The following is a 23783-nucleotide window of genomic DNA, read 5'->3' as shown; positions in this document are numbered from 1 at the left end:
CACAATTTTCCACACCACAATCAGTCAAGCTCATATCACCAGCAAACATACACTCATTTACATCCTTCTCTTTACTCTCTGAGGCAGAAGTCTCAAAACTCATCCTTTCTAATCACCCTACTTCTTGCGCGCTTGATCCTATTCCATCTCATCTCCTTCAAACCATTTCTCCTGCAGTTGTACCTGCACTCACTCACATCATCAACACATCCCTCCACACTGGTGTTTTTCCCTCATCATTTAGACAGGCACGTATAACTCCACTACTTAAGAAACCCAACCTCAACGCATCTCTTTTAGAGAACTACAGACCAGTTTCCCTTCTTCCTTTCATTGCAAAAACACTTGAACGAGCTGTGTTCAACCAAGTCTCTACATTTCTCACAAACAACCACCTCCTTGACAGCAACCAATCTGGCTTCAGAAGTCGGCATTCAACTGAGACGGCCTTGCTCTCAGTTGTTGAAGCTCTAAGACTGGCAAGGGCAGATTCCAAATCTTCAGTACTTATCCTGCTTGATCTGTCCGCTGATTTTGACACGGTTAACCACCAGATCCTCCTATCAACCCTACTGGCAAAAGGCATCTCAGGAACCACACTTCAATGGTTTGAGTCCTACGTATCAGATAGGTCCTTCAAAGTATCTTGGAGAGGTGAGGTGTCCAAGTCACAACATCTAACTACTGGGGTGCCTCAGGGCTCAGTTCTTGGACCACTTCTCTTCTCTGTCTACATGGCATCATTAGGTTCTGTCATTCAGAAACATGGCTTTTCATACCACTGCTATGCTGATGACACTCAACTCTACCTCTCATTCCATCCTGATGATCCGACAGTTGCTATTCGCATCTCAGCTTGTCTAACAGACATTTCTTCCTGGATGATGGACCATCACCTTCAACTCAACCTTGCCAAGACAGAACTGCTTGTGATTCCAGCAAACCCATCGTTTCATCACAATTTCACCATCAAGTTAGGCACATCAACCATAACTCCATCAAAAACAGCTAGAAGCCTTGGAGTTATGATTGATGATCAGCTGACTTTCTCAGACCACATTGCTAAAACTGTCCGATCCTGCAGATTTGCTTTATTCAACATCAAGAAGATCAAGCCCTTTCTTTCGAAACATGCAGCACAACTCCTTGTTCAAGCTCTTGTTCTGTCCAGGCTGGACTATTGCAATGCCCTCTTGGCAGGTCTTCCAGCCAATTCTATCAAACCTTTACAATTAATTCAGAACGCGGCAGCAAGATTAATTTTAATGAGCCAAAAAGAATACACTTCACACCTCTGTTTATCAATTTGCACTGGCTTCCAATAGCTGCTCGCATAAAATTCAAGGCATTAATGTTTGCCTACAAAACTAACACTGGCTCTGCACCCATTTACCTAAATTTGTTAATTCAGACTTATGTGCCCTCTAGAAGCTTGCATTCTGCAAGTGAACATCGCTTGATTGTGCCATCCCAAAGAAGCACAAAGTCACTTTTACGGACTTTTAAATTAAATGTTCCCTCCTGGTGGAATGACCTCCCCAACACAATCCGAGCAGCTGAGTCCTTAGCCATCTTCAAGAATCGGCTGAAAACACATTTCTTCCATCTTTATTTGACCCTCTAACTTTAACACTCACTGTTCTAATTCTATTCTTTAAAAAAACCTACCTACCTTTCTAATCTTTTTGTATTCTATTTTCTTTTCATTTATTATGCAATTATATGTGTGTGTGTGTATGTGAAAAGATCTCTAACACTAGCTTGCTCTATTCTTTTTTTATTCTATCGGTTATTTTTTAATTTTTATTTATTTTTATTATTTAAAATCCCATGCTACGTGTACTGTGTTAACCTATCTGAGACTTGTTATAGCACTTATATATCATTGCTCTTTTTGTTGTTTTTGATTGCTTCCACTGTCCTCATCTGTAAGTCGCTTTGAATAAAAGCGTCTGTTAAATGAATAAATGTAAATGTAATGTAATATATATGTATATATAGTAAAATCATACACATATGTGCATAGTTTACTTAATTTGAAAAAGTAGTGCAGAAATATAATTTAGTACCATTTTTATTTGCTACTTAATTTTCTAATTGTGGGCCAAGTACAACAGCTAATGATGTGTGTGTGTGTGTGTGTGTGTGTGTGTGAGAGAGAGAGAGAGAGAGTAGTGCATATATATATATATATATATATATATATATATATATATATATATATATATATATATATATATATACTGGCACTTTATATATATATATACAGCACAGATCAAAAGTTTGGACACACCTTCTCATTCAAAGAGTTTTCTTTATTTTCATGACTATGAAAATTGTAGATTCACACTGAAGGCATCAAAACTATGAATTAACACATGTGGAATTATATATGGAATTATATACATAACAAAAAAGTATGAAACAACTGAAAATATGCCATATTCTAGGTTCTTCAAAGTAGCCACCTTTTGCTTTGATTACTGCTTTGCACACTCTTGGCATTCTCTTGATGAGCTTCAAGAGGTAGTCATCTGAAATGGTCTTCCAACAGTCTTGAAGGAGTTCCCCGAGAGATGCTTAGCACTTGTTGGCCCTTTTGCCTCCTGTCTGCGGTCCAGCTCACCCCTAAACCATCTCGATTGGGTTCAGGTCCGGTGACTGTGGAGGCCAGGTCATCTGGCGCAGCATCCCATCACTCTCCTTCTTGGTCAAATAGCCCTTGAATTTTCAATTTGAATTTTCAGCCCTTCAATTTTCATAGTCATGAAAATAAAGAAAACTCTTTGAACAAGAAGGTGTGTCCAAACTTTTGGTCTGTACTGTATATATTGTCACAGTTCGGGTGTGCAAGATAACCTTTCTAACGAAGATGAAAGTAAAACCTTTGTTTTAATAAATCCACACATAGTAAATCAGCAAGCAAGGCAGGAGACACACATGGGGCAACATTCATAATACCAGACGAGGGTCAACTGAACACTGAACTGGGTCACAGAACACATAAGGAATGAAAACTAAAAATAACAGAACATAAGCGTGACAGATATGTTCAAAGCCACTATAACAAAACTGCAGAAATTATACATATAATCTCAAACAACTTTCAAGATTAAAAAATGTATAAAAGCAGTATATTTTTACATTTGGGTGCCAAATAAACTATATTTATATAGCAAAGTACTTTCATTGCTTATTTTACAGTCTAAAAACAGACTGTAAAAGGTGATACTGATTAAACACTCACACATGTGCACAGCACAAAACTAGACACACACTAAATCAATCTGCATTTAAACAATGCTATTTCTGTCCCTCTCATAACCGCCAGTATATTGGAAAATGAAGACACGCCTCAGACAAGGAGTATTTAACAGACGTTTGTCCTCACCTCAATAAATTATTTGGCTGTGCTTCTAAAAACGTCTCTATGCTCATAAGCAGTGGGTGGAGCATTAATTGAAATTAGCCCTGGTCTGATGTATGGGGACAAAATTATTTCTGCTGGAAAAAGACCTTTCAGAAAAAAATAAAAATAATAAGTTTCAGGTGTTCAAGACACAATATTGCGTGAAGGGGGACTTTTCGGTTTTCTGTCTGTTCTTACAAAATGTAGTGAGGTCACAAATATTTCCTTCAATAGTATGAAAGCTGGAAACCAGACGATATTACTTCATTGTTTTGTATTGTATTTATTAACTTGTTTGTGTCGTTGAGAGTTTGACCTAAGGGTCTAAATAGCCATGACATAGTCATTATCTCATTGTTTATCTTGAGATCTGTTGGTAATTTATTAATACAGTCCTTGACACAATTATTTCAATATTGTATTGTGTAACTCAATTCCCAAGTTCTCTTTTCCCTCTATACAATATGGCGAATGAGTTAAACTTCAATCAGAGATTGATGCTCCAATGCATCCACAGTTAATATTTACACTACCTGTTAATATCTAGAGAGTTGAAACCTCAGATTATGAAATGGATTGACCCAAAATAAACATTCTATCATATTTTACTCAACCTCATGTCATACCAAACCTATATGATTTTCTTTCTTCTGTGGAACGCAAAAATATCTCATGTTTTTTGATGACGCGTGGACCCCACTGACATTCATCGTGGAGGACAATCTTCAAAATATCCTATTTTGTGTTCAAACAGGTTTGGAATGACATGATGGTAAGTAATCACTGGCAAAATTGTTGGCTGATCTATCCCTTTAAGAACCAGATGTAAAAGAGGATCTCCCATATTCAAGTGCTGAATAGTGATAAGAAAGAAATGGATGGGCTAAATCCTGGACAACATACAAAGGAAAGCTCCCTCTGGAGACATTATAACTACTCCCATAAGATCAAACATCCTTTTGCCCAAATCTCTCTCCTTATGCTTCCACCTGACCTGAGACCTCCTTTGGGGAAATTCAACCTCTTTCCTACTTTTCCTTTCCACACCCCATGGCAGTTTCTTGCCCAACCAGCAGTAGAGGCTGTGACATTTGAGTACATCACATATGCTGCCCACCTCCAACAAAGTATTACTCACACTGTGACAGCCCTGCTCTGAGTGCTGTGTTTAAAAGAGCTTGCTCAGCCTCATGTACGCTCACAGTGGGTTTGCAGGCACAGGAGGGACAACGGCTGTGTGGCTGTGGAACATCTGATTTACTTCAAAATAATCTGATTACATGCAGGGGCAGACTAACATACACACCAGCATTAACATCAGAATGTGTGCGCCCAGGGCCCTGCTGGCCCTCTGCCTGCCCTGCTTTTTGAGTGGGAATGTGTTTGGTTATGAATATGGAGAGGATTACTCTGATTCCTACTATAATGAAATCTCCAATGGTGAACGCCTGCAAAGTAAGTATTTTCAGTTCCAGATGTCTCTTCATTTTTATTTATACATGCAGCTGTAGTGACATTTTGCTTTTCATCGGACTTTTTAAAATAATCATGACTGCATGACATTATTTTAAAACAGGACTACTGAATAAAGGGTAAGTTGAATTGTTTTGTTAAATTGTTTTGACAAAAGGAAACATACTAGGTGCTTATAATTATTTCACTATTTAAAGTAGATTTTGTCTTCATCTTATATTTTAGATGTGATCAATTAATATAAAATGATTTTTCACATTTATGCTTTTCACAAGATTTAAATGTTCTCATCATGCGACAAATTCAAGAACAATATTCCATAGAACCTCTTAAATCATAATGTCATAAAAGTTGCACACATATAATTATAAAAAAAAAGCTAAATATTTCTGTTAAAGGTTTTAAATGTAGCATATTAACGAATAGCATATGGCAACTTTCTACAAATATTTAATGTCAACAACCCAAATATATTTAAATATCTGTATTTTTAATACACAGTACTATGAAAACATAATATCATGATTCATGACCTATAGCTTTCAAAAATACAAAAGTGTTGACAGGTTTCATGACATTTGACTTTTGCATACCTTTCCACTGACACTCTCCTGCAAAGCCAAGCCTGGAGCTTGAACATTTTAACCAGAGGATGCTTATGAGCATCAAAGGTAGTATTCCTTGTGGCCACTACAAAACCTTTAGAGGCACCCCTGGGGGAAAAAAATGACAACAAACCACAATGTTATTCATGACAAGAACATTTTGTTTTGTATTATTATATGATGTATGAAGGTATTACCTTTTAAAAAATTGGTTATGTTTCACCAACACAGAATAGTAAAAAGCATACTCTTTATTCACAGCAGGAGCAACACAAATTCCCTGTCCGCCTCAAGACCTTTCACGCTGGGACAAACTTTTTGTCATGCTGGAGGACTCTCAAATGAAGCAAGACATGCTCTTGAATCAGAATGAAGACATGGTTAAGGCGGAGATGGACTCCATTCGGAAGGAGCTCCATAAGCTTAACAACAACAAAGTGTGTGTCCAGGCCTCAGAAAACACCTGTAAATGTATAAGTGAACAGATGAACGGCAATCTGAACCAAGCCATGGAGCAGCTCAGAGAGGCTGCAGATACTTATCAAGCCCAAAACAATGAGACGCTGCTGCAGCTCATTCAGTTCAGCAGGAACCAGGCCACCCGTCTCAACAAACTGGAGAGCAGCTCACTGCTGGGAGCAGGTCTGGGGCAAGTGGCCATGAAGTCTTTCTCCGCTTATCAAAAGGAACAAGAAGCAAGCAATGCAGATGGCGGAAAGCTGGAGAGAGCGCTTATGGCCACCGTTGCGGATCTCCAAAGGGTACATGCCCAGCTGGCCCTTTTCCAACGAGCAACGGCACATCGATTTCTGCCTTCAGGTAGATGTTTCAAGGAAAACCAAACTATGATTTTACTGTTTTTTTAAATTTAATTGAATACACTTTATTCATTTGCAAAGGGCAGTTTAGTTAAGGGCATTCGGAACTGACAGGGTAGACCAACACTGTCTATTTATCTTATCCACAACAAGGCTTAATGTAGTTAAACAAAAGACAGTAAAAACATTTATATTGAGATATAAATTATCATATATTTTACGTTAATAAAAAGAAGAGACCAAAAGTGACAGTAAAGACATTTATAATCTTACAAAAGATTTCAATTTCAAATAAATGTTGTCCTTCAGAAAAAAATTTATTCATCAAAGAATCTTGAACTTATAACTGAGCACAACTGAAGTCTGAAATAATGGCTGCTGCAAATTCATCTTTGCAATCAAAAGATGTTTTTTAATATATTAACTATAGTTATTGAAATGTGATAATATTTCATTTCAATATTACCGTTTTTACTGTATTTTTTTGATCAAATGAATGCAGCCTTGGTGAGCATAAGATACTTATTTCAAAAACATAAAAAAACAACGATTCCAAACTTTGAACTTATAACAGAATGTGTAATATAAAACATCTGTGGCCTTGAGAAATAATAAAAAAAAAAATTTGCAAACACTGTACTTTGTTAGTATTTGCATGATGATTCAATGCAGTAATGAATCTTTAATTTCTTGCTCACTCTGTTTTAGGCTGTGAAATGGCTTTATTATTCCCAATGCGCTCCAAGCACATCTTCGCAGAGGTAATACCCTCCATGTCCATGTCCGTACAATCATTCACCATCTGTCTGTGGGTCAAAGTGACTCAGACTCTGAATAAAACAGTGCTTTTCTCTTACGGAACCAAGAAAAACCCTCAAGAGCTCCAGCTTATTTTGGCGAGACACTCAGTGCTCCTCACAGTAGGCGGTGAGACCCATCTAGTGGAAGCTCATAATGTAGTAACAGATGGGCAGTGGGGACACTTCTGTGCAGCTTGGAGCTCAGAGCAGGGGCTGGCCGCTTTGTGGGCGAATGGAGAGAATGTTGCCAGAGTGCCTGGAGTAGCAGAAGGGCACGTATTGCCCGGTAATGGGTTCATTCTGCTCGGACAAGAGCGCAGCCGCTCGGTTGTCTACAGAGATCTGGACTCATCAGTTGCATTCACAGGAAAAATGACAGGGGTAAACATGTGGGACCACGTGCTGGACGCAGGGAGGATTAAAGAGTTCGCCAATCAAGACGGATCCTGTGATAGCCTTGGGAATGTGATTGGATGGGGCGTTTCAGAAATCATTCCGCATGGTGGCTCTCAGTATATCAACTGATACTGCACCAGTATACACTGCAATAGAGTCTTGTACATTAAGTAATATTACATTGTACATCATCAATGATTTTGTATTTAACTTCTTCTTCATTCCAAATAGAAAGCACTACTAAAAGGAGTAGTCCTCTCAAAACAGAAAATGTCGTATTTACTCAACCTCAAGCAATCCAAGATGTATGGGACTGTCTTTCATCTGTAGAACAGTAAAGAAGATTTTTAGTTGAACCCATGGTCCTTGGTGGTTCATAAAATACAAGTCAAGCCACATAGACTCAGTTGCCCGGCAACTCAGAAAACAGGAAAATGATCGCACGATACATAAAATTAAATCTGATAAAGGTGAGATCCTGATTAAACCCAAGGACATTAATGATCGATTTCTCCAATTCTACAAAAATTTGTACACTTCCAAAAGTAATACAGACTATACAGCTATGCAAGATTTCTTAAATAAGTCCAATCTCCCCCAACTAGATGAAAATGAGGCAGCTCAGCTGAATTCTGAAATTTCTGTTGAAGAAGTTAAAAAAGCTATTACTTCACTCAAAAGTAATAAAGCTCCAGGCTCTGATGGCCTTCAAGGAGAGCTGTATAAAAAATTTAATGTAACCCTGTGCCCATACCTACATAGGGTGTTCACTCAAGCCCACACGGATGGTGTCCTACCTCCTACTTTAACAGAAGCGGTTATTACAGTGATACATAAAAAGGGTAAAGATCCAGAAGAGGTTGGCTCTTTTCGACCTATTTCTCTATTAAACCAAGATGGGAAATTATTTTCTAAAATTTTGGCCAATAGATTGAGCCCTTTTTTAGATAAATTAGTTCATCCAGACCAAACTGGCTTTATACCAGGTAGAAATTCTTTTTTCAATCTTAGACGTTTATTTAATATCATATATGCTACTAATAGACCACAAGAAGAGCTAGCCATCCTTTCACTTGATGCTGAGAAGGCATTCGACCAAGTCGAGTGGCCGTATCTATTTGAAATTTTAAAGAGATTTAATTTTGGAGAAAAATTTATATCAATGGTAAAGCTTCTTTACAACAACCCTTGTGCACAGATACTGACTAATCAAATATTGTCCCCCCGTTTCAGACTACATAGAGGAACGAGACAAGGGTGCCCTCTTTCCCCCTTAATTTTTGCTTTAGCAATCGAACCCCTTGCCGAGAGTATCCGCTCAGACCCTTTAATTCATGGTTATAATACACAAAAATCTATAAACAAAATTTCACTATATGCCAATGATGTTTTATTATTTATCTCTCAACCCCAAGTCACAATCTCACAATTACTCGATAAAATAAATTCATTTGGGACCTTTTCGGGTTACAGGATAAATTGGAATAAAAGCGAGCTAACGCCCATGCAGGTGCGGAATACTGCCTGGTTACAGAACCTCCCTTTTAGTGTATCTTCAGAAAAATTCACGTACTTAGGAATTCAGATTACAAAATGCCACTCTAATTTATTTAAGGAGAATTTCCCACCACTGCTGTCTAAATTACAATCAAATATACAGTTCTGGAAGACCTTGCCAATCTCATTACTTGGCAGAGTGAATGCCATCAAAATGATTTTCTTGCCCCAACTACTATATTTATTTCAGGACATTCCAGTATTTCTCCCCAAATCTTTCTTTAAAAAAATTGACTCGATTGTGCTCCCTTTCTTATGGGACTACAAAACCCACAGAATAGGCAAGAAACACCTCTGCAAATCTAAAATAGAAGGAGGCTTGGCACTCCCGAATTTTTTATCATACTACTGGGCCTCACATATCAAGATTATGGCATATTGGCTGGATAACACTGCTACCCCATCAAACTGGCTCGAATTAGAACAAGAGGCATGCCAGCCTAACTCTATAGGTGCCATCCTTCTGGCACCTTACACTATTGAGAAGTCTTTGTACAATAGCAATGAGATGATCCACAGTACAGTGCGTATTTGGAAACAAATCAAATCACACTTTAAGTTGAAACCCATATTTTATGCATTACCCATTACTGGAAACCCTACGTTTCCTCCATCCATTCTTGATAATACTTTTAATCTCTGGATGAACAGAGGCATCCATACAATAGGAGAGTTATACATTAATGGCATTTTTGCATCTTTTGCACAATTACAGAGTAAATATAATATACCGGGTAGTAGTTTCTTTAGATACTTGCAAATTAGAAACTATGTAAGAAAACATTTGCAAAATTTTGAGACCTTCTCAGGCTCTTGTCTGGATCGATGCCTCCGACCCATGTCTTGCTCAGAAAAATCGATATCTTATATTTATGACACTTTGCAGTCTATCAGTCCAGTGATCTCCACTTCAATAAAAACAAAATGGGAGGAGGAAATGAACACTGTGATCCCAGACCCTCTATGGGAAAAGAGTTTGGAACATACTCATCGATGTTCTAATAATGCTAGGCACTGCCTAATTCAATTTAAGATTCTACATCGTCTTCACTATTCTAAGGAGAGATTACACAAAATATACCCTGAGATATCCCCTCTTTGTGACAGATGCTTTGTTGCAGAAGACACGTTGCTTCACAGCTTCGTTCTGTGTCCCAAGGTTAAGAATTTTTGGTTTAATATCTTCAGTTTAATTTCTAGGATACTTAACATACAATTGGAGCCTAATCCACTCATTATTATTTTAGGAATTTCAGATGATATTAAAAGGTTAAACAATTACCAACAATGCCTCCTGTCCTATAGTCTCATCACCGCAAAGAAACTACTTCTCATGCATTGGAAAAATAAAGAAACACCCTCCACAAAGATGTGGCTTAGTGATCTTACTAACACTCTCCACTTAGAGAGAATAAAATATATTCTTATGGATAAACTCCCACACTTTGAAAAAGTGTGGTTACCTCTCATTCACTATCTCACACCTGGCAGTGGAAATTAATGTTTCCCTCTAACTATAATAAAGTAGTATTTAGACGGAAGGATAAGGCTAGGTAGGGTGGGGAAGCGGGATTTATTTAGGTTTTTTTTTTTTTTTTTTCTGTACTCTGTATGTCTATCTGTTGATTCTGTTCTTCTTTTACCATTGTTGTATGTTCAAAAAAATGCACACATTTCTATGTGGATACTCTTGTGTATGATGTAGATAATAAAACGTTGTGAAAATGTGCTCTAATAGAAATATTTGAAACACATAAAATACAAGTCAAGAGTAACAAACTTTGAGAGAGAAAAAGAAGATACAAATGAAAATGAATGTATACATACTGAATAGAATGATCAGAAACTACAGCATTATTACTTATCCATTCAGGTTCAGAGAAATCGTTTAACTTCACAGACTTCAATATATCTCAGAGACTTCAATATATCATTAGAAGACACAATTTGAAGAATTAATTTAGTTTTTCTGTAACCACTTTTTTTTACTCCTAAAGTGTAAAAAAATTTACCTGTATTTTATGACTCACCAAGGACCACGGTTTCAGTAAAAATCTTCTGTACTGTTCTTTTGAAGAAAGAAAGTCAAAAACATCTTGAATGGCCTGGCGGTGATTCATTTTTGAGTGAACTATTCCTTTAAAGGGATAATCTACACAAAAATGTAATGTCTGCATCATTTACTCACCCTTATGTCATATATGATTTTCCCCCCTTTGGAACACAAACATATATTTTGATACATTTCTCAGGCACAATGGAATTTTACTGTATAGTCAAAAACAGCTGAAACATTCTAAAAAATAACTTAATAATAAATAAAATATAAAATAAAGCATGACACAAGTTTCATTTTTAGATGATAATCTCTTTAATCTTAAAACACTGTACACTAAAACAATTAAAATGGTTTAATTAAAATGTTTTTTAAAAGTTAAAAGTTTATAAATTCTAGTGGTGTGGCTCAGTGAGGATAATTAATAGACTATACAAATAGAAGAAATGTTTCTCTGTTGTTCCAAATTTTTCTTTTAATGACTTAAGGTGGGGCAAGCCTGGATTTATTTACATCACCATGCTGGATGTGACTGTTTACATTGGTCACCAATGATTAAAAACAGATTCTCCCTCTTCTATAGTTTGGTAATTTACAATGTTTGGCTGGTGTATTGCTGCATAGGTGTTGCTCATGACTATTGCCAGTTGGTCCAGTCTGACCACAAATAACATAAAATGAACCCAAACAAGGCGTGTGCTTTAACCATAGTGACAGTAACTCTGAAATATCACCCACATGTGTGCATATAATGTTTGTTACACTGAGCAGTATTTTCCAGTGGTTTGTGAGACATACAGTCAGAATAGCCCTCCCATGTTAAATGACCTAACTTTGTCCTGTCATGCTTAAAATAGGCTATATTTAACTTTATTATTTATTATCAAAGCCTAACACATCAGTATCAATGACTGTACAAATTGATGTATATCACTTGCTATTTCTGTATTACAATAATCATTGTATCATAAAATCTTGCTATAGTTTGAAACATGACAATTTAGATATTTTTTGCATGACATATCATAAACAACATTGTTCAAGTTGTTATATTTATATAGCTCAGAATTATTTGGAAATCCATCAGCTCAAAAACAAAGAGGTTACACTATATGTGAATTTGTAGCAAAACATATCCTGATTGGAAGTCTACGCTGTCGTTGAAAAGCCATTAATGCCGTTTTGGGGTGTCTTGTTCTACACTTTTATGTCCCAGGAGTTGATTTTTATTAAAACGAACCAAACATTTTACATTTTATATGAATTTAATGTATTATATGAAGGACACGTTAAAACTGTCTTGGAAACTTTTATGATCCACTCAACATTTATTTCTTTGCATTTTTAATTTTTAAGAAAGTCTATCAAAACACAGGTCAGATATGTAAGTCACAGCAGGATTATTTTGATGAAAGAAGTGTTGAAATTGTTGTGATAAATCTTTGAAAAGACATATGACAAATCATACATGCAATACAAAGGTTGCACGGTGACAAAAGAAATCTTCAGGATCCTTCTTTGCCTGCCATTCACCCAGGAACAAGGGGTCGGATGACTACTTCACATTCTTTTTCTTCCCTTTAGCTTGCTTTTCAGCTTATAGAAGTGAACAGCATGTATATCATTCCTCTCATCCCATTATTTATAAAAGGTCTTTCACACCTGACTGGCTCTCCAGCTTTCCAGCACATTCGATGGTCTCCTTCCAGCCATCAACCCATGTATTCCAGTCCACATTCTCATCCCAGATAACAGCAGCAGACTGAGCAGAGTTATTGTCAGGTCTGGAATCTTTGCATGCCAAAGAGAAAAGTTTCAACCATTTTTGCATTGTTACCCAAAGTTCTTGGTCTTTTAGCAGTACAGCTGGCATGATGGCGGATCAGCTTTCTAAAGCTCCTCTGCTCCTAACCTCTTCTATCAGGGGCTGGCTTCTCTTCCTGACCCCAGTCTACTTCATTCCACTTGTTCCAGGACATCAAGTAGTTATCGTCGGCCCATGAGACAGAGGACTGTAAAGAACTATCTATCACTAGCATCAAAATTTCACAGCTGCACAAATCAGACATATATCACAAAGAAATATGAAAGATCTGACCAGAGCAATGACTGTGCTCAATTAAAGTGCTTTATAGAATGAAGACCACCACTCCGACATCATCTTATCGGCAAGAAAAGTTCCTTTACTAGAATCATACTTGTCATTTTGGAAACTTCATCTGCATAAAAATAAGAGTATTTACACTACAAACATCTGGTTTATGGTTTATGATTCGCAATCATGTTCATAAAAGTTAAATGACAGCAAAACTAGTCTCAGCAGACTGCCTTCTGTCAGTTTATAGCTATTTACTATTTGCCAGAAATGAGAATAAAGCACATTTTTTATTGTTTTTAATTTCATCTTGTAGTTTTTTTTTTTTCAAATTATGCAAGAAGTGTGGAAATATTATTCAGTTGTGTACCTACATAAAAACACTGTTATGAATTAGTCGTAGCAATACAATAGTTTTACTTTATAAATTAGCCTATACATTTATATTTTACTTCAGCAATGTTTAAAAATTCACTGTATTTCTTCACCACAAAACGCTAATAAAAACAATAGCCTGAATGTGGTTGAATTTATGTGGTAGCAGTTGTAATGCCTTTCAGAAAACATATACTAAATAATTTGTGCCCCAGGTGAGAAAACACTGTTTTATAAGAATATATCATATTTTGGATGGATTTCTGATGCATATTAATCTCTTTTGAGTACAGTAACCGAAGTAAATGTACAACCGCGTGCTGGCCTCTGGGTGGCACTGTAAAGCTACTCAAAAGGGAGGAGTTGGTTAGAAGAAACTCAAAATAATGATAGTCCTTTGTGAATGACACGTATGAAAGTTTTGAAAAAGCCAATTCATAGCCATTAGTCGGACTTACTTTTTCCGTAAGGTATAAGTAGCCTATAATTAGGGCTAACTCGAGAAGTCTAGGCGAAATCAACTGATGCGTCCATTAGCTAAAGGGGCAGCATCGAGAGGAGAAACAAAAAATCAAATAAACCGACGGATCATGTGGCTTTCCTAAACATTTACGTTACTGAAGAAGAATCGGATGGCACATAGTCTTTACTGTCTACTCAAGAAGAGGAGGAAAGGATGGGGAAAGGAATTTGTTCGAGACGACAGAGAAGAATATTTCAGTCTTTCCTGCTTCTCATCTTCGTCTGCGGGACGTTGTACGCCTTCATGATCTCATATGAGATGCATAAAGAGCTGAAAAAGACTGAGGCGACGGCTTTGAAGTACCAGCAGCATCAAGAGTCACTTTCTGCGCAGCTGCAAGGTAGAAAATTAATGAAAAAGATCCTACAGCGAAGGCACTTTGTATTAGATGTTTGAGTGGGGCTTATCTGATTGATTTGAGATATCTGATGCATGCCTCTGGAGATTTCTTTTGAAAATGTTTTGGCCTGTTTTATTAATTCCTCTTATCCAAGCGTAATAGTTGGTGCATAATAATTGACAAGCATCAGAACAACAAGATTTTCTTGTGAACAAGATTCCTTGAGAATACTTATTTGTTTTCACTTGATGGCAATGCTTTCTGCCCTTTAAGCTTTTGAATGGGGTCCTTTGACAAACATCGGGTAACACCACACTGAGGATTTTCACCTTTCTGTGCCAGATCATAGTGTTTATTATATCAAGGTGAAGAACATAAAACCAAATCACATTTCTGTCCAAAAAAAAAAGATCTTGCATAAAATAACTTGAATATATACAACTGGACTTTTTACATTGTGAAATAATTTTCAGAACAATTAAGTTAATTTTACCCCTATATTCTAATCACTGTAAAGTTTCTGGTATTCTCTTTCTACTTTTTTTCCCCAGCAATGATTCTCATTACTGTAATACAGCCATTTAATGTATTGCAGTAAAGATGCAGTGATTTAGAGATTTTTTAAATAAAAAAAGAATTAGCTTTAATTCGTTAAAGTACAGTACAGTAAAATACTATGATAAAATAAAATAAAGTATATATGAATATTTTTTATTTAATTTTAATTTATGTTATTCCAATGAGAATGAGATTTTCATTACAGTAATGATTTGGGGATAAAATTACCTAAAATATCCTGAAAATAATATCATTAAAAGATTAAAGGAAAATTAGTGTATATGTATAGTAAACATGTTTGTGTACATGTATATGTGTATCTATGATGATTTTTTATGTGCTAATGTATTAAGCAACCATGTCATCAATATTTATTTTATTTATATATGCAACTTAATTAATACAACATATAAACAAAAAAATCTATTTATATGTTTTTGTAATTCCACAAAGCTGATAATTTCATATATTTACATTCTAAAAAAAAATGTATAACAATAATATTTTTTTCTTTCTCTTTTCAGTGGTATATGAGCATCATTCTAAATTAGAGAAATTCCTCCAGAAAGAAAGACTTGAGCATAAGAAGGCTGAAGAGGGTAATGTCCTGTTCATTTGCACAATAATTGATTTCCTGATACACACAATCCACTTAATCTGGATGCGATTTGATAATGATGATAGATAATGAATTATAATGAGTCCAGGTTGTGCTGAATGCAGTCTGCTTCACGTTTGTTTTTAAAAGCCTCTATTGATTGTCAATACATCCTAGATTTGCTTGTGTTTAAGCGGGAATCACAGAAAGCCCTCAACAAAGAAAAGGTAATTTAAAAGTTATGGTGTTTTGATGACTAATGATGTATAAATATGATATAGCTGCTGTCAGATGTTGTGGATGCTTACAGTTTTGTTTGACCTAACAGCAAGAATCAGCCTATCGACTGAATGCTCTGCATACAGAGCATCAAATACTGAAGGTGAGATGGAATAATGGAGGTTTTAAAAAAAAAATAGTTATGGTATTTTAATTGTGGATGTTGTTAAATATAATAATTCTCATATCGTTTGCATACCACTAAATCAGTCCCAGCATGAAGACTTGAAGATGCAATACTATGAACTTCAAGAGAAGCACCAGAATCAAGGGCAGGATCATGAGCGTGTTCTGGATGTGCACAGGTTGGAAATAGACAATCTGCAGAGGGAGAAGGAGATTGAAATTTCCAGACTGAAAGGTGAATCTGTGTGCTACTCTTCTATGTGTTCAGAGTAATCAGATTTAAAGATCAGACCAAATCCATTTCCAGACATATAAAATGCACCTGACCACATACATTTGCTAGAGTCTTTCATCACCAGATTTCCTCCTTGTAGAGAATATGTACAACCTTAGAGAGGAGAACAGACAGCTGCGGAAAGCTCATCAGGACATCTACACACAGTTACTTGATCTGCAGGTCAGAGAAACTACAAAGGATTCTGTGATGCATTGTGTGATTAGAGTTTCAAGGAAGTTTGAATTTGCATGTAGTAGTTCAGTTAAGGACAGAGAATATCCTAGTCAACATTTGAAGTGGCTCAAAACCTTTCATCAAAGTTGTTCTAACTAAACTTAAAACCAAAATGTGTTCTTGTGTTAGGACAACTTGGATTAACTAATGCTGACTACTGTATTGCTGTTCAATTTGTAATCCTAAAACCTGGACTTTTACTATTCTAACCATTACTGAAATTACAGTTACAGTATTTATTTCTTCCTCATCATTTCAGGAACAGCACAAGAACCTGCAAGCTTCAAAAGATCATCTCTCACTCACATTACAAGACCATAAAAATGCACTTGTTGCTGCCGAGGTAACACACAGTCATGACCACTGCTTTAAGTTTTTGTGTATCATGCTTGAAGTCACATGATCCTTCAGAAATCCTTTACCGTATTTTTCGGACTATAAGTCGCAGAAAAAACATATATAAGTCGCACTGGACTATAAGTCGCATTCATTTACAGCCGTCTACAGCCGCGAGAGGGCGCTCTATGCTGCTCAGTACTCCTGTAGCCTCTCCCTGAAAACATAGAGCGCCCTCTCGCGGCTGGAGACGGTAATGTTTTCTCTTGGTTCATTTAACTTGGTTCATAAATAAGTGGCACCTGACTATAAGTCGCAGCACCAGCCAAACTATGAAAAAAAGTGCGACTTATAGTCCGGAAAATACGGTACTTATTAATTTTGGAAACATTAGTTTGCTTTGGATCAGTTTAATGCATCCTAATTGCACCTATATTTGTTTTTTCTCTCAAAGATTTTTATTGACCCTAAACTTTTTAACCTACTAATCATGTTCTCATCTCATTTCATGCCATCTCACCCTACAAAGACAGCTTAAATGTGTGGAGAGATGTGAAATGGAGTTAAGTTTGTTGGAAACACCTGCCTAGCGATGTCTACATCTTAAGCATGTCTTAAGTCTCTTATTATGGTTGCTCTTTTTCTTTGCCTTAGGCCATCTCAAGCTGTAAATACTACCGATGTGTCACCCTGGCATTTGAACATGTGTGAGTGATGCATGTTTGCCTGCTATTAACATTTTAATACTGACATTATATCTGACCGGATATACAGTGCTGTGAAAAAGTTTTGGCCCCCTTCCTGTTTTTTTTTCCCCCCTTATTTCCATATTTGTCACACTTATATGCTTCAGATCATCAAATTAATATTACTATTTCACAAAGATAATTTAAGTAAATACAAAAAGCAGTTTTTAAATGATTTCATTTATTAGGCATGATTAAAGAGCAACACATAATGCCATAATCTAAAGAAATTTAAGAACAGATGAGAAACAAAGTAGTTGACATGTATCAATCTGGAAAGGGTTATAAAGCCATTTATAAGGCTTTGGGACTCCAGTGAACCAAGGTCAGAGCCATTATCCACAAAAGGAGAAACTTGTAACAGTTGTGAATGTGATGATCAACAGTAAGAAAGAGACAGCATCCACAGGAGAGTTCCAAGGCAAACGCCACTGCTGACCAAAAAGAACACAAAGGCTCGTCTCACATCTGCCCTAAAATATCTTGATTATCCCCAAGATTTCTGGGCAAATATTCTGTGGACTTATGAGACAAAAGTTGAGCTTTTTGGAAGGTGTGTGTCCCGTTACATCTGGCGTAAAACCAACACAGTATTTCAGAAAAAGACAAATCATACAAACGGTCAAACATAGTGGAGGTAGTGTGATGGTCTGAGGCTGCTTTGCAATCCTGAAGGAGAATTTCCGGCCGTCAGTTTGTGACCTCAAACTCAAGTGCACTTGGCTTATGCAGCAGGACAGTGATCCCAAACACGCCAGCAAGTCCACCTCTGAATGGCTCAAGAAAAATAAAATTAATGTTTTGGAGTGGCCAAGTGAAAGTCCGGATTTAATCCGATTTAGATGCTTTGTCATGACAGTCCTTTCATGCGCGAAAACCCTCCAATGTGGCTGAATTGAAACAATTCTATGGCCAAAGAGTGGGCCAAAATTCCTCCACAGCACTGTGAAAGACTCATTGCCAGTTAACGCAAATGATTGATTGCAGTTGTTTCTGCAAAGGGTGGCACAAGTTATTAGATTTAGGGAGCATTTACTTTTTCACATGGTGCCAGGAAGGGTTTTTCCCTTAATAAATTAAATTATTTATAAAAACTGAATTTTGTATTAACTTGGGATATCTTTGTGTAACATTTAAATTGGTTTAATGATCTGAATCATTCAAGTGTGCAATGCAAAAAAAAATGTAAACTTTTTTGCCGGACTCTAATGTGCTACTGTGACATTCTAACATGTAAACTACATATTCTTCCTCACCTTGCATTGTAGAAATTATAGTGTCATGCCGTATAAAACATTGTTCTCAAATAAAACTGGGGAATCTGTTTTATAACAATTATTTATGAAGGTTAGAATATATAACATTATAAATTAAGTACATTTTCTCCTTGGCTGTTTATTTAATTTATGTTCTAAAGTCTTTGTGCTGAGTTTGCATCTTTCTCTCGTAGAGTCAGCTCTCACACTATTTGACTTTCATTACCCAATCTATGCAATACAAAGTATCACTTGAGAAATTTTAATTCCATCCTAATTCAATGTTTGAATAAAGCTTCAGGTGGATGAGCTGAGGCGCTTAAAGGAGAATCGCAATAAAGCATCCAGTGCAGGCCGCGAGGCTAAAACCTATAAATTTGCAACTGAACGCACCCGCAGCTATATACTGAAGACAGTAGAGCGCCTAAATGAGGAGCTGCATAATAAGCCCATTCAGGTACAGAAGGAAATGTAACCTACAACGTTAACTAATTTACTATTTGGCTTTTTGCTTTTATTAGTAAAGAAGACTATGGATTAGCCTACTGTAGACATGAATGTGTGCTGTTCACACTCTCGCGTCACAAATGGATTAAGTCTTAATCCTTTTTTGAAATTATTCTCACTTCCTATTGCAGTTGAAGTATATATTCAAAGGACATTTGGGCTAGTTTGTCAACTCCAGGATGAGATGACTCACATAACCTAATAATGTAAATGTGTGACTGTGGCTAATGCAAGTGTCTTATCACCAGGCCACACCACACTTTGGTCATACGGATGTTTCTCCTTTACAGGTGGAAGGATATGAGGAAAATGGAAAAGGTTTATCCCCTCAAGGTGTGTTGGAAATTGAAAATAACAATGCAACCAAAGTGGCAATGAAGCAGCCTCGGCAAATTGATATTTTAGCTAAGGGAAACGGCAAGAAAGAGGAGAGAAGCACATCAAAGGATAGAGGAAGAGAGGATAAGGGGGAAAAGGCAGTGCTGGAACATTCCTTATCAAACCCAGAAGACCTGGGCATTAACCCTCGCAACACGCTAAGCCAAAGCCCCGGGAAACAGACACAGACAGAGCCACTTCACAGAACCAAAGGACACTTTGAGGCTTTGGATACAGTTATTGCTGGTAAGGAAGGATATTTTTGTGGCAGGTATAGGGTTTTCTGATTCCGCTGTATTTTATGAAGCTAAGGGTTCAAGCACAAAAGTGCAAAGGGCTACCAAGCTGAGATTTGAACTGACAACATTTAAATAAAAAAAACTGATGTTATTATGCTGAAAAACATTATGTAATTTTTTTTTACCCATGAAATTGTCATTAAATTTCACAAATTACAAAAAAAGTAAGTAACATATAAATTAAACATGAAATTTCTAAATAGATAACCTAAAGTAGTATTTTCTTGTAAAACAAAAATCTATACAAAAATTAGTTTTCATTTCTGTTGAAATACAGGGAATGCTGTGCAATCACACCATGTTATGGCTGGACGAGAAGATGTAAAGGAGATGCAAAAGCTTGAAAAGGTGTGTCTGATAATGCAGTGTGTGTTTTATTATATATAATGTCTCAGTGTCTTTTTTTGATCTGCATTTGCAAATTTTCCTCTTTGCAGTAAGAACTGCATGATCAGACATGAAAGAGGCCTAAAACAGATTTGAAAAGATCAATGTTTGTTTACGCTGTTCAGAAATTAGATCTGTGTCACATGTAGAGAGGAAAAAACTGATCCGGACCACTTACACAGCGAGTGAATGACAAATTGCATGCAGAGTCATAAATTAATTATTCAATAACATCAAGGCAGTGTGGCGTAAACACTGTGGCTGCGCTTTCTCTGTATTATTTCTCGAAAAGCTCAATTATTTGACTTTGAAGTGCAAATTACAATTTCTTTAAAGTTTTATCACAGGAAAGTATATCATTTGAAGTTTAAGATTTCTATTAATGAATTCTTCTCTCTTGAAATGACTCCTTTGAGCAGGGCATAGGAGAAAAAAACCTGAACTCTGTGAATGAGGCCAACAATCAGAATGATTTTGAAGAGGCAGAAGAAGAGACAGAGTACAAGAGCAATGCGAATAAGATCAGGCCTGAAGAGGATGAGCAGCTTGTGGTGAGTTAACAAGAAGGATACAGACAAGCTCCTCTTCTAATATTCATGGAATAAAGTCTGCAGTGATACTGACCTCTGACATTTGTACAAGTTTGATTTATTTTGTCAAGGGATGTTCTTTAATTTATCATTATTTGGCAATATTAAACATACACTACTGTTCAAACATTTGGGGTCAGTAAGATGATTTTTTTTTTTTTTTTAAGAAATGAATTTTATTCATCAAGGAAACTGATCAAAACTCATTGTAATGCCTTTTACATTGTCACAAAAAATATATATATTTCAAATAAATGCAGTTAATGTTTTAAATGTTCAGTTGACCAAAGAATTCTGAAAATATCATAGTTTCTACAAAAAATAATAACTGTTTTCAATATTGATAACAAAAACACTGAAGACACTGTGACACCGAGCAATGATGCTGAAAAGTTAACTTTGCCATCATAGGAATAAATAATGTTTTAAAATATATAAAAATAAAAGCAGTTATTTTCAAATTGTAACTATTTCACAGAATTACAGTTTTTACTATATTTTTGATCAAACAAATGCAGCCTTGTCTAAAAAACACTTCAGCAAATCTTTAAATTAACATCCATTTTATAATGTACAGTACAGACCAAACGTTTGGACACACCTTCTCATTCAAAGAGTTTTCTTTATTTTCATGACTATGAAAATTGTAGATTCACACTGAAGGCATCAAAACTATGAATTAACACATGTGATATTATATATGAAATTATATACATAACAAAAAAGTGTAAAACAACTGAAAATATGTCATATTCTAGGTTCTTCAAAGTAGCCACCTTTTGCTTTGATTACTGCTTTGCACACTCTTGGCATTCTCTTGATGAGCTTCAAGAGGTAGTCACCTGAAATGGTCTTCCAACAGTCTTGAAGGAGTTCCCCAAGAGATGCTTAGCACTTGTTGGCCCTTTTGCCTTCTGTCTGCGGTCCAGCTCACCCCTAAACCATCTCGATTGGGTTCAGGTCCGGTGACTGTGGAGGCCAGGTCATCTGGCGCAGCATCCCATCACTCTCCTTCTTGGTCAAATAGCCCTTGATGCCTTCAATGTGACTCTACAATTTTCATAGTCATGAAAATAAAGAAAACTCTTTGAATGAGAAGGTGTGTCCAAACTTTTGGTCTGTACTGTACATGTATATAGTTTTTAGTGATTTATTTTTTCGTTTAGACAAAAGAGTAAATATAAAATAAATGTAATACCTGTTGCTGTTAGTAGTTTCCAGTAAACAAACTAAACCCACTGGTATGGAACGATAAGCAGATTACTGAAGCACTATATCAATAGGTGGCAAGCAATCCCGAGCAGCAAGAGGACCAGCTGGATGAGCAATATGAGGATGAGGTGAGGGAATACAGGCATTGATGGACTGGTGTGCTGAGGAAGTGATACAAAATGCTACATGAAAAATGACTTGTTCTCATCATCCCCACTGCAACATCCATTAGACTCTTGATGACTCAGTGCATGACAGACAGAAGAGAGCAGAAGAGGAAGAGAGTGAAGAAGATCCCTACAGTGAGCGTAATGGAGCACAGGTCAGCCAACTGCTTAAGAAGGCCATTCCTATCAATCAAGAATTATAACTCTGTACTTCAGCTGAAAATGCAGAGCAGTGTCTTTAGAATGTAAATGCACAGAATGTTAGACCGGCTAAGTGAATTTTGAGCACAGAAGATTTGAAATATCAAAAAAATGTTTTGTTTCAGGTCCATGGTAAACTGAATGAAAACCCAGAAGCTGAAAATGATGCCAATCAGATGGAGAGCTTCCAAGAAAAACTGATAAAAAGAGGATGAAGAAGAGCTTAGGGAAAGAAATCAAAAGCCTGAGATGTGGAGGGGACTGATTCTAGTTTCTGATGAGTGGCTTTACACATTTCTTCTTGCAGAAAACTAAAGTGCAACAACTGTGATCCCTTGTTTTGTTTTTTTTTCTTTTTAAGTGACTACTTATGCAAGAGCCTTGTACTTCCAAGTACAAGGATTTGTTTAGCATTCATATTTAATCAAAGCATTGTATCTTTTTGATCTAACGGATATGAAATGGCACCCTGCTGAATACAAATAAGTAAACTTTTGATTTCTTATGTCAGAGAGTAGTTGAATGATTTCTTATAGGCAAATACTATTCATTTTTTAATATTCCCTCAGTTCTGTACTTCAGATTTTTAAGGTAAAAAAAATTATTATTACACTTATTAAAAGTAGTAATGTAGTAAAATGGATAAGAAGTTCAATTTTAAATGATTTTCAAATGTTTCTTTTTACCTTTTTGTACTTTTTGTCTGGTATGTCGATTTCATCTCAAAACCTAAAGCACATCTGGACATTCCCTATAAAGTATAAAAATAGTTTATATATTAAAGCTGTAAAAAGAGCTCTTTTATCGTTTTCTGTTATCAAATTAAATTGTTATGCTTCTCAGTAGGAACCTTAAATAATTTGAACATGTGGTCATAAAATGTACTTATAAAAGTTTTTTTTTTTTTAAGTACACTATATTTTGAAATATTTACATGAAACCAAATCAGGGATTTTTAAAAAAAAAAAAATTAAATTCATGATTAATGTGGGTTCTTTTGTTCATGTTCACCCATAGTGTTCACCCCTTATAGTTTTGTCTTCTCTTAACTGCTCATACTATTATTTATATATCTGTATTTTTTTTTTGCGAATAAAATGCTGCATGTTTACTGATTTGCAAATTAAAAGGTCAAATATTTCTACAGTAATTTACATTATATTCAATAAGGTGCAGTCTTCTCGT

The 23783-nt window shown here is 36.1% G+C and overlaps 2 protein-coding genes across 9 annotated transcripts; both read left to right on the top strand.

Moving 5' to 3' along the window:
• Positions 1-4545: 4545 nt before the first annotated feature.
• Positions 4546-7630, top strand: LOC132096323 (pentraxin-related protein PTX3-like). The gene is made up of 3 exons (XM_059501616.1): positions 4546-4864; positions 5749-6306; positions 7014-7630. Exons 1-3 carry the CDS (start codon positions 4690-4692, stop codon positions 7628-7630), a joined length of 1350 nt encoding a protein of 449 aa, XP_059357599.1. The 5' UTR covers positions 4546-4689.
• A 6309-nt stretch (positions 7631-13939) lies between these two features.
• Positions 13940-23396, top strand: LOC132096317 (Golgi integral membrane protein 4-like). 8 transcript variants are annotated; one of them, XM_059501603.1, is made up of 15 exons: positions 13940-14447; positions 15530-15604; positions 15781-15830; positions 15932-15985; positions 16093-16243; positions 16383-16465; positions 16779-16862; positions 19153-19314; positions 19655-19697; positions 19770-19988; positions 20319-20389; positions 20848-20979; positions 22302-22358; positions 22463-22552; positions 22724-23396. In XM_059501603.1, exons 1-15 carry the CDS (start codon positions 14261-14263, stop codon positions 22811-22813), a joined length of 1548 nt encoding a protein of 515 aa, XP_059357586.1. In that variant the 5' UTR covers positions 13940-14260; the 3' UTR covers positions 22814-23396. The 8 variants fall into 8 exon arrangements, with proteins under 8 accessions (XP_059357586.1, XP_059357591.1, XP_059357593.1 ...); XM_059501608.1 differs by lacking the exon at positions 19153-19314; XM_059501602.1 differs by having other exon boundaries at positions 13941-14447; positions 19655-19988.
• Positions 23397-23783: the final 387 nt, after the last annotated feature.

This window comes from Carassius carassius, chromosome 20 (assembly GCF_963082965.1).
Source record: "Carassius carassius chromosome 20, fCarCar2.1, whole genome shotgun sequence".
NCBI lineage: Eukaryota > Metazoa > Chordata > Actinopteri > Cypriniformes > Cyprinidae > Carassius > Carassius carassius.
The sequence above is the reverse complement of the archived record's forward strand: the minus strand, read 5'-3'. Positions and strand labels throughout refer to the sequence as shown.

Bases quoted from the DNA above. Each gene is read 5' to 3' on its own strand.
- LOC132096323 (XM_059501616.1), top strand. From the start codon at position 4,690: ATGCAGGGGCAGACTAACATACACACCAGCATTAACATCAGAATGTGT. The intron at 4,865-5,748 runs GTAAGTATTTTC...CTTTATTCACAG, and splicing joins CAATGGTGAACGCCTGCAAA to CAGGAGCAACACAAATTCCC. The intron at 6,307-7,013 runs GTAGATGTTTCA...ACTCTGTTTTAG, and splicing joins ACATCGATTTCTGCCTTCAG to GCTGTGAAATGGCTTTATTA.
- LOC132096317 (XM_059501602.1), top strand. From the start codon at position 14,261: ATGGGGAAAGGAATTTGTTCGAGACGACAGAGAAGAATATTTCAGTCT. The intron at 19,315-19,654 runs GTACAGAAGGAA...TCTCCTTTACAG, and splicing joins TGCATAATAAGCCCATTCAG to GTGGAAGGATATGAGGAAAA. The intron at 20,980-22,301 runs GTGAGTTAACAA...CTATATCAATAG, and splicing joins AAGAGGATGAGCAGCTTGTG to GTGGCAAGCAATCCCGAGCA.